The sequence below is a fragment of the Macaca fascicularis genome, chromosome 7 (assembly GCF_037993035.2).
Source record: "Macaca fascicularis isolate 582-1 chromosome 7, T2T-MFA8v1.1".
NCBI lineage: Eukaryota > Metazoa > Chordata > Mammalia > Primates > Cercopithecidae > Macaca > Macaca fascicularis.
Genome location: NC_088381.1, coordinates 83,880,895 through 83,895,274, shown reverse-complemented (window position 1 = coordinate 83,895,274; position 14,380 = coordinate 83,880,895). Strand labels below are relative to the sequence as shown.

General features: G+C 45.7%; 1 protein-coding gene and 1 long non-coding RNA gene across 5 annotated transcripts in view; one reads left to right on the top strand and one right to left on the bottom strand.

The window, feature by feature from the left end:
- Positions 1-476: 476 nt before the first annotated feature.
- On the bottom strand, positions 477-2,976 carry LOC135971919 (uncharacterized). The gene is made up of 2 exons (XR_010588314.2): positions 2,815-2,976; positions 477-2,664 (listed from the first exon to the last, which is right to left on the bottom strand). It is a non-coding gene; the product is annotated as an uncharacterized lncRNA (long non-coding RNA).
- Positions 2,977-3,052: 76 nt separating this feature from the next.
- Positions 3,053-14,380, top strand: part of PGPEP1L (pyroglutamyl-peptidase I like) — a 49,712-nt gene continuing 38,384 nt past the window's right edge. For 2 of the 4 annotated variants that reach the window (XR_010588313.1, XM_065548504.1), the window contains exon 1: positions 3,053-3,178. Coding sequence is in view for 2 of the 4 variants with exons in the window: in XM_073996806.1 (XP_073852907.1) it covers positions 3,145-3,178; positions 10,256-10,349 (128 nt within the window). In the remaining 2 variants the exon portion in view is untranslated. Of the gene's footprint in view, positions 3,179-10,255; positions 10,350-14,380 lie in introns of all 4 variants that reach the window. The other 2 variants (XM_015453440.3, XM_073996806.1) reach the window with 2 other exon arrangements.

Here is a 14,380-nt window from a genome sequence, read left to right as displayed (position 1 = left end):
AAGTTCTGAGTTTAGTTCAGCACGTGAAATAGTTTAGGTCTTGGGATCTTGTAATCTTGGCAACTCCCATTTGCTGTCCCTGGTGAGAACACCTGTGTACTGTTGCTTACTTTTCGGTTCACTAAGAGGGTTGCACCTTGCCCTGTTAATCCTAGAGTCAAATCTGATTACAAACATTTTCCTCTCGGGAATCCAGCTTGTAAGGAAGATCACTGTGCTTTCTGTTAAATAAAACAGCTCCATTTAGTTCCCTTATTCGTTCTCAGGCTTACTGTATTTCATCGGCCTGAAGACTGTGTTTGACATCAATTATTAGAGACCATTTGTTTTTACAATGGAAAAAGAAAGAAAAGTGCAGATGTTGAACCTCAAAATCCATACTTTTTGGAGCTATTTTCATTCCAGAATGTAGGACTATGCTGGGAGTTTCTTGTGTGGGGAGAGGGGAGGTGAATGAATACACAAATAGACATATCGCTGTGACTAAGTAAAATATTTTATATCTGTTGTTTTCTTTTTCTATTAATTTCAAAATTAGAGAAAGTTTCAGAACAGAAAAATAATAAGTGAATTACAGGAAAGTGAAAACTCCAGGACACATTCCAGTTTAGTTAAAATAAGAGTAGCTCATGTCAAATCAAAAAAATAGTAATGATGAAAATTTCAGCTTTGTTATCAGAAAAGTAGTATGGTTAAAGACGGGCAGTCTTAGCACTTAGGGAGTCTGCTTAAACACAAGTTCCCATTCCCAGACCTCATGGGTGAATGTTGATAGTAGAGTTGGACCCTAGCAGCAACCAACTTCACAAATGTGGGCATTTCTGGCTGGGCATGGTGGCTCATGTCTGTAATCACAGCACTTTGGGAGGCTGAGGCAGGTGGATCACGAGGTCAGGAGTTCAAGACCAGCCTGGCCAAGATGGTCAAACCCTGTCTCTACTAAAAATACAAAAAAATAGCCAGGAGTGGTAGCAGGTGCCTATAACCCCAGCTACTCGGGAGGCTGAGGCAGAGAATTGCTTGAACCTGGGAGGCAGAGGTTGCAGTGAGCCAAGATCACGCCACTGCACTCCAGCCTGGGCAACAGAGCTAGACTACATCTCAAAAACAAACAAACAAAAACACCAAATGTGGGCATTTCTTAATGGCCCAATCTCTTCCTTTAACAGCGCAGGGGAAGCCAAGCCCCCATGATGGAACTAGGTAAGTGATAGGAGCCAGGAGAGCTGCTCACCAGAGGAGGTTGAGACCAAGTCCACAAGTGCCTCAGGGAATGTGAGAAACTGGGTAACTTCCGTGAAATAAGGCAAGTCCAAAGTCCTCTGCATCCCACTCAACACAAGGTGGGCCCCAGCTTCTCAGGGCAGGGAGTGGGAGACGAATGGGAGCAAATGGCACTTCCCACCTGTTCTTGGCTGTAAAAAAGCCTGCAGCCCACACCAGGAGCCAATTAAAGGGAACTGAGCCTGGTTCAGAATCCCAGAAAGCCATCAAGTGGGGTCTAATCCCTGGAGGTGATCCCAATTAAAAGGGAGCGCTTTATATCAGGAGGACAATTCAGAAGATGCAGCTACGTGGTCCTGCTGTCACACTGAGCTTTCTAGAGGCCGCACGGTGCTTGAGAGGCTCTGCCTGCTTTCCTGAAGGGAGCTTCTCCTACCCAGGCCTAGATGGGAACAGAGAATTATGGCTCTTCTTCCTCTTACTATATAGCTTTTGAAAAATAGTATTTTTACTTAAGAAAAAAAAAATTTTAAGAATATTTTTAGAGACAGGGTATCGCTTTGTCACCCAGGGTGGGGTGCAGAGGTACAGTCATGCTTGACTGGGCTCAAGTGATCCTCCCGCCTCAGCCTCCCAAGTAGCCAGGACTACGGGCACACACCACTTTTTAAAAAATTTAATTGACGCAGTCTTGCCATGTTGCCTAGGTTGATCTTGAACTTCTGGCTTCAAGCTATCCTCCCACCTTGGCCTCTCAAAACGCTGAAATTAAAGGCATGAGCCAGTGCACCTGGCCAAAAGTTTGCTCTGTTTTGTTTTGTTTTTTAATAGTATTCTCTGAAAGATCAAGATGTTGCATAACAGCTTCTTCAGTAGAGGGGATAGCCCCAAATGTTAGTTTTTTCAGTTATTCTGACACAAAAAGAGGAGGACTGTCTGCAGAGCCAGGTGGCATGCCACGGCTGTGGCTCACTGTCAGTGGCACATTTAAGGAGTCCAGCAGAGTGTCAAGCAAGCACTTTTCGCAGGCAGAACGCAGGGTGGTGAGCGCAGAGCTACCAAGCCTGCACAGACACTAACTAGGTGGCAAGCCTCTGTCCCTCAGGGCTGATGAAGCTGGGGACAGTGCCTGGGGCACAGAAAGAATCCATACATGATTCGGTGCTGTGATCCTTGTTTCCCAAAACAGGAAACCTGAGCACAGAGGTTAACCTCCCTGAGGACCCACAGCAGCAGAGATTTCAATCAATATTTTAAAGGCAGGCGCGGTAAGATTCATCTATGGTTTTGTTTTCTTTCTTTTTCTTTTCTTCTTCTTTTTTTTTTTTTTCTTCTGCTCACATGTAACGTATTTTGTGGAATGAGTTTCCAGAGCAATCAAATTTTACCAAATCACAATGGCCAAACACAACGAGGGGCTCTGGCAGGGAGCGGGGATTACTAAAGAGGAAAAAATAAGATCTAAATAAACGACTTGTAGGGTAGCCCACAGTGCCCAGGACGGTACCCCTTTGAGCACGTTCTACCCGTCCCAGACACCCCTCCATCCCAGGCAAACCGGGACAGCTGGTGGCCAAACCCTTAGCTCACCTTTGAACCATCCTGAACAACAAACTGACCCACGCCCAAATGTCCAGAAAGTCCCTGCTGGCGCTCCGACCCGCTGTCCTGAGCTGGATCGTTCTGCTTTGAAGGGGCATCGCCTTAACACTCTCCCCCAGATCCTTGGCCTTTCGGGGCCCAGAACGCTACGGAAGCCCGGCGGCCAGGAGGGGTTGGGCTCCCGCTCCATAGCGGCTCCCCTCCCCAGGCCAGCACGCGGCCAGGCGGAGGAAACGCCGGAGCTCAGAGAGCACAGAGCCCGGCCATTGGGCAGCCGCCTGACCCAGGAAGCACAGAGCGAGCTCCCACTTCGTCTTCATGGATTCCCAGCCCAGCTGCGTGGTGGTGACTGGTAAGACTATATAATTTTTTTCTCTCCTATTTGTTGCTGCTTTTAGCCTGGCCCTGGAATGCGCACTGGCTTGATCCTGGGTCTTAAACAGTTCCCTGAGGGGAAAAAAGAGTGGCAACTGGTGGTGCTGATAATTCCAGATGGAAACGAACTTCCTGCTGTGCCCCATTAATAAACAATCAGGAACACAGGCATTTCTGCTTCTGTGGCTCATTCGCTTCAAATAACTCTTGAGTGGCACGCACGAAGGTGCCGCTGGTGGCTTAGGCTCCGACCTTGCCTTTCAACCCAGCAGGGAGGAAGCTGAGGCTGGTACCTGCTTTCCCTGAGTGGGGCCTGAGGCAAGTGAGGTATCCCTTGGGGGTGCAGGCTCATAGCAAGGAAGAGGAATCTGTAGGCCCAGAAGCCACAGGGCCCTCACAAGGCTTGCAAGCCCCTCTACAACGGCCACCCGCAAAAGAACACACAGGCCCCGCTCCCAGAGTGAGAGCTTCCATTTCTCAGGAAGCTCTGAAGCACCCTCTCAGAGCCATTAGCTGGAGACCCTGAGCCCCAGAAGGTCGACTTGGAAGGAATGGTGGCTGCTCACTTCTGCAAACACCAGTGCATCCAAAGTCACCCCCACCCACACGTGCCTCACCAAGTCAGCATCCCAGCGGGACCCTGGGGGTCTGATCTTCACAAAGCTCTTTATTTTTATTTTTATTAATTTTTTTTTTTTTTGAGACAGAGTCTCACTCTATCACTAGGCTGGAGTGCAGTGACCCAATCTCGGCTCACTGCAACCTCCGCCTCCCAGGTTCAAGTGATTCTCCTGCCTCAGCCTCCCAAGTAGCTGGGACCACAGGCACCCATCACCACGCCCGGCTAATTTTTGTATTTTTAGTAGAGACGGGTTTTCACCATATTGGCCAGGATGGTTTCGATCTCTTGACCTCGTGATCTGCCCACCTCAGCCTCCCAAAGTGCTGGGACTACAGGCATGAGCCACCACGCCTGGCCCTATTTTTATTTTTGTATTTTTAATTCTTCTGAGACGGTCTCCCTCTGTTGTCCAGGCTGGAGTGCAGTGACTCAGTCATAGCTCACCGCAGCCTCAAACTCCTGGGCTCAAGTAATCCTCCCACCTCAGCCTCTGGAGTAGCTGGGACAACAGGCACTCACCACCACATCCCACAATGTATTTTTAGTTTTTAGTAGAAACAGGGTTTTCCTGTATTCCCCAGACTGATGTCTTAACTCCCTGGCTGAAGTGATCCTCCCGCCTTGGCCTCCCAAAATGCTGGAATTATAGGCATGAGCCATCGTGTCCAGCCTTCATTTTTAGTTAGACACATTTGGCCAGTTTTAAGTTTTCTGAATTGTGTTGGATGAAGAGACAGGGTTTCCTGGATGAATGGGAAATTGAAAGTTGTGTCGCTTAATTTTTTCAGACTATAATTCAAACTCCTGTTGACTTTCTGAGAAAAAGAAAGTTATTTGGGAAACCTTTAACTCCCTTGCTCTTATTTGTGTTATTTTGGTTCTGGAGATTGAATGGTTCAAATTACTCTTGAATTCCTAAGGAAACTGTACTCCTCTACATGCAGTGCTTGTCATGAATGAAATACGGACATTGAAGCACCATCTTAGAACCACACTGACCCCTGCCTTTGTCTTGTCAGCCTGTGGTTTGCTGGCAAACTGGAGATTGTTTGATGAAGTAGCTGATAATCAGCCGCGATTTGAGAATGCCCGCTGGATTCCAGAGCATGGCCTTCCTGTGTTAGAAATGCTTTGAGCTGCCAGGGGCAGTCTCTTCATTTAATTGGATTTGCTTCGTGTGTAAATCTCACCAAGACAATTGGCATGTAGACAGATGGTGGGAGAACCAGGGCTCTGATAAATTGCTTCGAGATCAAGGTGTTCAGACTGGCACCAACAATAACAAGAGTGAGAAAACATGCATCCCTTCCGTGGGCCTCTCAGAATTCTAAGAGATTTCTCCGGCTCCTTTTGCAAGTTTCACTGGGGGGCCGACAAGTTTAAAGTGAGGTTTGACCCTGCAACATAAAAGCTTCAAACCTTCACTTGCAGAGTTGATTTTTCTAATTTAAAACAGATAAGAGATGTCATATTTGCTGATAAAAATATGATTCTAAAGCAGGATGTGATTTTTGTGTGTTACTGCATTTTTATTATCCCAGGAGGTACCTGGCTTCTCAGTGCTTTTTTTTCTTAATCTCACCATTTTCTATAACTGCTTTTTTTTTTTTTTTTTTTTTTCCTGGCTGTTTCCAGAGGCAGCTGAAGTCTTATTTATTCTAAAGGATTTGGCCAAATCAGAGGACACCATGGGCTTTTTGGGACGTCCTGTCCAAAACTTTTTCATTCCCTGAGAACGTTTTTACCCCCTCGTGAGTCAACCCTGTTTGTGGGTCCAGACCCCGCTGTTCAGGAATTGCAAAGGCATAATTCAAGTTTCTCTCCAGAACTGGTTCCTACTCTAAAGGCCTGAGGTCCAGGGAGCTAGGTTTTCAGAGACTGACATTTAATCATAGCCCTTTCCTCATCTAAGAGTTTGAATGAATTGAGAAATGTGTCACAGGAATCAGAGATGGAACAAAACCTAAGCTGTGCTCCAGGATAAAGCTGAGTTAGAGAATTCCACTTGTATCTGCAGCCCACCTAATTGAGCACCCCACTCCGTCACAGGCATATCTGGCACTGGCTAGTCTCCCACACAGGAGGCCACATAGTTTTTAAAACTTTTTATTTTGAAATAAATATTCATAGGAATTTGCAAAGAAGTGTACAGAGAGGTCCCCTATACCCTTTACCCAGCCTCTCCTGATATTGACATATTAACATTTTCAATGTAAAAGCCAGGATATTGACATTGGTATAATTCAAAATTTGTATGTGCATGCAGGGTGTAGTTTCATCTCGTGTGTAGCTTCCTATAACCACCATCACAATCAAGATACATAGCAGTACCATCACCACAAAGCTCACTGGTGCTAGCTCTTTACAGCCACACCCACCCCCTTCCTCCCATCTCAAACACCTGGCAACCATTAGTCTGTTCTCCATCTGTATAATCATTTTATTTTACAAATATTTTATGTAGGCTGGGCACGATTGTGTCTGGAATTGGTGGGTTCTTGGTCTCGCTGACTTCAAGAATGAAGCTGCAGACCCTCACCGTGAGTGTTACAGTTCTTAAAGATGATGTGTCCGCAGTTTGTTCCTTCAGATGTTCAGATGTGTCCGGAGTTTCTTCCTTCTGGTGGGTTCGTGGTCTCCATGGCTTCAGGAGTGAAGCTGCAGACCTTCATGGTGTTACAGCTCATAAAGGAAACATGGACCCACGGAGTGAGCAGCAACAAGATTTATTGCAAAGAACAAAGCTTCCATGGCATGGAAGGAGACCCAAGCGGGTTGCCACTGCTGGCGCTGGCAGCCTGCTTTTATTCCCTTAGCTGGCTCCACCCACATCCTGCTGATTGGTTCATTTTACAGAGAGCTGATTGGTCCGTTTTGATAGGGTGCTGATTGGTACATTTACAATCCTTTAGCTAGACGCAAAAGTTCTCCAAGTCCCCACTAGATTAGCTAGACACAGAGCACTGGTGCCTTTACAAACCTTGAGCTAGACACAAAGTGCTGACTGGTGCATTTACAAACCTTTAGCTAGACAGGAAAGTTCTCCAAGTCCCCACCCCACTCAGGAGCCCAGCTGGCTTCCCCTAGTGGATCCCCAGTAGGGGCCACGGGGAGGGGGAGCTGCCTACCAGTCCCGCAGCTGCCCACCCGCACTCCTTAGCCCTTGGGCTCGGGCTGTGCGGGAGCCCACCGGTGTGGGGGCTCCGGCATGGCGGGGCTGCAGGTCGGGAGCCCTGCCCCACAGGGAGGCAGCTGAGGCCTGGCGAGAACTCAAGTGTGGTGCGGGGGCCGGCAGTGCTGGGGTGGCCGGCAGTGCTGGGGGACCCGGCACACCCTCCACAGCTGCTGGCCCGGGAGCTAAGCCCCTCGCTGCCCCGCGAGGCGGCACCTGCGGGCAGCTCCGCCTGCGGGCAGCTCCGCCTGCGGGCCACAGAGCTCGCGCCCACCCGTAACTCGCGCTGGCCCTGGAGCGTGGTGAGCAGCCCGGGTTCCTGGCGGTGCCTCTTCCTCCACACCTCCTCGCAAGCAGAGGGAGCCGGCTTCGGACTCCTCCAGCCCAGAGAGGGGCTCCCACAGTGCAGCGGAGGGCTGAAGGGCTCCTCAAGTGCAGCCAGAGTGGGTGCTGAGGCCCAGGAGGCGCTGAGAGCGAGTGAGGGCTGCTAGCACGTTGTCACCTCTCACAATGACTCACACCCATAATCCCAGCACTTTGGGAGGTTGAGAGGGGTGGATAGCCTGAGACCAGGAGTTCAAGGACAGCCTGGGCAACATGGCAAAAATACAAAAAATTAACCAGATATGGTGGCATGCACCTGTGGTCCCAGCTACTCGGGAGGCTGGGGTGGAAGGATCACTTGAACCCAGGAGATTGAAGCTGCAGTGAGCTATGATCCTGGTACTGCATTCCAGCCTGCGTGACAGAGTGAGATCCTGTCTGTAAATAAATAAATAAAAATAGGGCCAGGTGCGATGGCTCATGCCTATAATCCCAGCACTTTGAGAGGCTGAGTGGGGTCAGGAGTTCCAGGAGTTCCAGAACAGCCTGGCCAACATGGTGAAACCCCATCTCTACTAAAAATACAAAAATTAGCTGGGTGTGGTGGTGGGTGCCTGTAATCCCAGCTACTCAGGAGGCTGAGGCAGGAGAATTGCTTGAACCCGGGAGGCGGAGGTTGCAGTGAGCTGAGATTGCACCACTGCACTCCAGCCTGAGTGACAGGGCAAGACTGTCTCAAAAAGGAAACGAGCAAAAATAAAGAAAAAAACACAAATATTATATAAATGAAATCTGCAGTATATGTCCTGTTGAGATTGGTTCTTTTTCACTTGTCATAATTTCTTTAAGGTTCTCCAAGTTGTGTGTATCAATAGTCACTTCATTATAAAAAGTTTTTAAACTACTTCATTGAGATATAATCCACATGCTACACAATTTACCCATTTAAAGTGAGTAACAATCAGTGGCTCAGTATAGTCACAGAGTTACATGTTCATCACTACAGTCAATTTTAGAACATTTTCAGCACCCCAAAAAGAAACCCCACACGCCTTAGCTGTCACCACTCATGTCCCCCCACAACACACATACCCAGCTTCTGGCAACCACTAATGTCCTATAGATGTGCCTATTCTGACATTTCATATAAACGGAGTCATTTTACGTGTGGTCCTTTGCATCTGGCTTCTGTCACTTAGCATGTTTTCAAGGTTGATCCACATGGTAGCATGTATCAGTACTTCGGTGCTTTTTATTGACAAATAATATTTCATTGTGTGCATTTTACCGCATTTTGTTTGCTGTTCATCAGTTAATGGACATTTTGATGTTTCTACTTTTTTTTTTCACTGCTGAGTGTATTCCATGAGATGGGTGAACCATGATTTGTATGACTGTTAACCCACTGAGTAACATTTGGGTAGTTTACAGCTTTGGTCTATTACAAATAAAGCTTCTATGAACATTTTTGTATACACTTCTGTATGAATATAAGTTTTCGTTTCTCTGAGATAAATGTCCAGGAGTGCAAATGCTGGTACATCTACTTTCAATTAAAAAAAAAACAAAATTGTCAAACTATTTCCCAGAGTGACAGTACCATTTTATATTCCCACCACCAATGTGTGAGTGACCTAGTTTCTCCTCATCCTTGTCAACATTTGGTGTTATCAGTCTTTCTATTTTAGCCACTTTGATAAGTGTTGGTGACATCTCATCCAGATTTTAATATGTATTTATATGATAGCTGGTGACGTTGAACATCTTTTCATGTGCTTATTTGTCACCTGTATATCCTCATCAATGACATGTCTCTTCATGTGGTTTGCCCATCTCCTAATTGGACTGAGTTTCAAGAGTTCTTTATGTATTTTATATACAAAGCCTTGGTGAAATACATGATTTGCAACTGTTTTCTCCATCTGTAGCTTATCTCTTCCTCCTCTTAACAGGGTCTGTCACAGAGCAAAAGTTTTTAATTTTGATGGAATCCAGTTTGTTAATTATTCCTGTTATGCAGCCTGCTTTTGGTTTCAAATCTAAGAACTCTTTGCCTAGCCTTATAGCCTAAGATTTTCACCTTCCCCCCAAAAAACTTATAGCTTTTTTTTTTTTTTTTTTCTGAAACAGAGTTTTGCTCTTTCACCCAGGCTGGAGTGAAGTGGTGCAATCTCAGCTCACTGCAACCTCTGCCTCCCGGGTTCAAGCGATTCTCCTGCCTCAGCCTTCCTAGTAGTTGGGATTATAGGTGCCCACCACTATACCTGGCTAATTTTTGTATATTTAGTAGCGACGGGGTTTCGCCAGGTTGGCCAGGCTGGTCTCGAACTCCTGACCTCAGGTGATCCACCCACCTCGGCCTCCCAAAGTGCTGGGATTACAGGCATGAGCCACCGTGCCCGGCTACTTTTGCTTTTTATATTTAAGTCCGTTATTCATTTGGGTTAAGTTTTGTGTAAGGGGTGAGGCTTAGGTTGAAGGGTTCAGTTTTTTGCCTGTTGTTGTCTGATTGTTCTAACACCATTTGTTGACAAACCTATCCCTCTTCCATTGAAACTGCTTTTGCACCTGTGTCAACAAACAATTGGGCGTATTCATGTGGGTCTATTTCAGGGTTCTCTACAAAACATGCTTTTTATTCAGACATTTGTGCACACATGTTCTTAAGCCCTCCCATCTTGGCAGTGGGTCAGCTCCATGTTCTTTCTTTGCTCCCCAACAATGCCTCAGAGATGAGGACTCTGAGAATGCTCCCAGGTTGGCACAGTTGCAGCCTCCATGGGAAAGGGGACGTGCAAAGATCCCTAGGGCCCAAGATGGTCGGAGGAGCAGGAAGAGAGTCTTATGGGGTGGGGCCTGGTGCTTGAGAGCAGCCAGGAGTAGAGGCCCCAGTCCCAAGGTCTGGCTTGAGCAAACCTGGGCATGTTTGGTTTCAGGTTTTGGGCCCTTCCGGCAGCACTTGGTGAATTCCAGCTGGGAAGCAGTGAAGGTAAAAACCCTGCAGCTCAAGACCCAGGAGCTCAGCGCCCAGTGAGTTTCTTCTGTGGCTGCTGAGAAACCCCCAGCGTGCAGGGCCCTCAGTAACCAGATCTGCAGGGGCGGGAGGAAAAACAAGTGCATGGGCCCCTGAGAGAACAGCTTGTTTTTGGCCCTTGGGTTGTGACTTGACTGCCTTACGCCCCTCCTGCCTCTGAAATAAAGAAAGGGGCCTAAAGGGACCCTCCTGGGAGGGATGGGGAGTGTCCCCAGAGCAGGTTCGCTGGCCCAGAGCTAGGTTTCTATTGTCTGCGTCCCGTCTGGCTATGGGGCCCGGGAAAGTCATTTCCCCCAGCCTCAGCTTTCTCATTCATGAAATGAGGGAATAATAGAGCAGATGTTGCAGGGTTGTTCTGAGGATCCAAAGAGGTAAGTATGTAATGTAAAACCACTTTGTAAAAGCAGCTATTTTAGCACCTGGGCACAGAGTAAGCACTTAATAAATGTCTATTGTCATAAACAGCATGCTTATTTGTAAGAAAGTAGCCAACTAGGACAAAGCACAACCTCAGACAGGCCTTGAGGAGGAAACTGCCTCTTCTCCTTGGGGCACTTGTCTGCTCTCTGTCCCCATACAACTGTCACTCAGGTGACACACCGCCAACTGCTTATTCACACTTGGCCATCAATTTCATGCCTCTGTTGGATCAAGGTGGGGTCTTTAGTCTATTCTGAGTTTCTCGGTCAATTTGAAAATGCAGCAAAACCACTTGTACCATGCATTTGCAGCAGCTGTAGCATCGGTTTTCTAGGCTGTCAGTACAGATGCAGTCAAGGAAACTCTCAACTCCTGAGTTAGAATTTAGGTTTCTTTCAACCAGGAAAATGCTGAGGGAATCCCAGAGCCACTGCCAAGCCTCACTGCTGCACACAACATACCAGAAAGGCCAGCTTGGGGCTTTCATGGGCTCCTGTGTGTCTGCAGGCAGTTCCTCAAAAAACAGGACCTTTTCTGCCAAATCCTGGATGATCCTGAACCCTTCCATTTCTTTTTGCAGTCATGAGAATGGAAAAGAGCCAAGCCTCCTGGGTTTAGCTCCCAGTTCCAACAATTGCAAGCTGTGAGACCCAAGACAAGTCACCCAGCTTTTCTGTGTCTCAGTTTTCTTATCTGTGAAATGGGAAGGTGTGATGATTCAGGGAGTTAACACATGTAAACCCCTTAGAACTGGGTGGGGCATTCTGTCAGTGCTCACAGATATAATTCTTCTATTACTAAATGGCTAGTCCATGAGTCAGGGTTCTCAGTTGCAGGCAAATAGGATCTGTCTCTGATGATTCACAGATAAGGTAGATATCACTGGGTAAGATAGAGCCTCTGTGCATGGCTGGCCAAGCAGAAGGTAAAGAACAGCGCTGAGGACCAAACACATACCCACACATGCACACATGCATACACACATGCATAAATACATATACAACACATACACACACAATACACACAGGCATACACACATGTATACATATATACATATACAACATGCACACACATAACACATGCAGACATATACACATGCATGCATATATACATATACAACATGCACACACAACACACATACATGCACACCCATACATATACATGTGTACACACACATATACACCCCTATATACACATGCATGTATACACCTAGCCATACGCACACACATACACACATACCAAGAGCTTCAGGTTGAGGTGAGTGAGTGGTTAGCACACATACACAGGTGAGGGTGAATTTCATGATCAGCATTGTGAGCAGCAAGGTGGGGTGGAGATGACACCAAGGCTCTTTCTTTAAGTCAGACCCTTGAGGGACCTTGTGGTCTGACCATTCTTTAAGTCAGTCCCTTAAGGGACCTTGTGGTCTCAAGCACCCTGACTCCTGCAGAAGCTTGTGCAATTTCTCTTGAATGAAAACCTCTGATTTTTCACAAATTAAGATGAACTAAATGTCAGTTTCCAATTAAAGATCACCAAGTATACAGAGAAGCAAACTACCATGGGTAAAAATCAGCAGAAGCAGATTTAGAAGCTCAAGGACTTCAGCTACAAGAATGATCAGAAAATAGCATAACTACATATGAAATATTTAAAGATAGAATCACAAAAGTAAGCAAAAAGACAATGAAAAGATCAGGTAAATTGAAAAGGAAATTAAAACTTACAGAAATTTAAAACACAATTGTTGAGGTGAAAAATTTAACAAATGATTTAAAAGGCAGGTTAGAATTATGGTAAATGAAAGGCACCAGTCACAAAAGACTACATATGGTAAGATTCCACTTACCAAATTGTCCAGATTAAGCAAATCTATTGAGACAAAAAGAAGATTAACGGTTTTCTAGGGTAGATGAAGAGGAGGAAGGTGGTGGGGAAATGGGGAGTGACAATGAATATGGGGTTTCTTTTGGGAGTGATAGAAGGATTCTAAAATTGATTGTAGTGATGGTTACATAACTCTGTGCATCTACTAAAAACCATTGAATTGTAGACTTTATTTATTTATTTATTTATTTATTTATTTATTTATTTATTTTGAGACAGAGTCTAGCTCTGTCACCTAGGCTGGAGTGTGGTGGTACCATCTTGGCTCATTGCAACCTCCGCTTCCTGGGTTCAAGAGATTCTCCTGCTTCAGTCTCCCAACTAGCTGGGATTACAGGCATGTGCCACCATGCCTGGCTAATTTTTATATTTTTAGTAGAGATGGGGGTTTCACCATGTTGCCCAGGCTGGTCTCAAACTCCTGACCTCGGGTGATCCACCCACCTCAGCCTCCCAAAGTGCTGGGATTACAGGTGTGAGCCACCGCACCCGGCTTGACTTGCACACTTTAAATGGGATAATTGTATGGGAGGTGAATTATATGTCAATAAAGACAGATTAGATATACATACATATGCATATATGGAAGTTTAGAGAAAAATGAAGAGAATATTAGTGAACTGGAAGATAGATCTGAAGATATAACTCAAAAATTATAGAAAGAAGACAGAAAATAAATGTGGACAATAAAATGTAATGTTCTAAATACATTTAATAGGAGTTCCAGAAGGAGAGAACAATGAGAATGGAACAGAAGCAATATTCATAGAGAAAATGACTGAGAATATTCCAGAAGTGATGAAAGGCATGAATCCACAGAGATGAGCACAAAATAGACCAAACAAGGACAAACAAGATCCACACCTATACACATTATAGTTAAGCTACAGAACACCAAAGACAAGGAGGTCTTTAGCCAGAGAGAAACAGACAGATTACTTGCAAAAATTGACAACCTAATTAGACTAAGAATAAATGTCTCAAAGGCAACAGTAAAAACCAGAATACATAGAGTAATATGTTCAAAGTGCCAAAAAGTTATCAACCTATAATTGTGTACCCAGCAAAATTATGTTTCAAAAACATGAAAAATGAAGCAAAGACATTTTTATAAAAACAAACACCAAGAGTTTACTATCAAAGGCACAGCCCTAAGGGAACAACTAAAGGATGTCCTTCAGAAGGAAGGAGAATGATCTGAGAAAGATGGTGTGAAATGCAAAAAGGGGTAGTGAGCCTGCAGGCAAAATCTAAACTAGCATTATTTGTATAAGGTCGTAGTAATAATGGCTCCATTTTTTTTTTTCTTTTTTGATACAGGGTCTCACTCCAGTTGCCCAAGCTGGAATACAGTATAGCTGGGATTATAGGCACGTGCCACCATGCCTGGCTAATTTTTGTATTTTTTAGTAGAGGCAAGGTTTTGCCATGTTGCCCAGACTGATCTTGAACTCCTGGACTCAAGCAATCCACCCACCTCAGCCTCCCAAAGTGCTGGGATTACAGGTGTGAGCCACCACGCCTGGCCAATAGCTTCTTTCTAGGCTTAAAATAGAGAACTGAACTAAAATGTAAGACAATGAAAGCTTTTATAAGCCAAGAAGGATGATTGAAGTTTAAGGTTTTTGTTTTTGTTTTTGTTTTTTGAGACAGAGTCTTGCTTTTTCACCCAGGCTGGAGTGCAGTGGCATGATCTCGGCTCACTGCAACCTCCGCATCC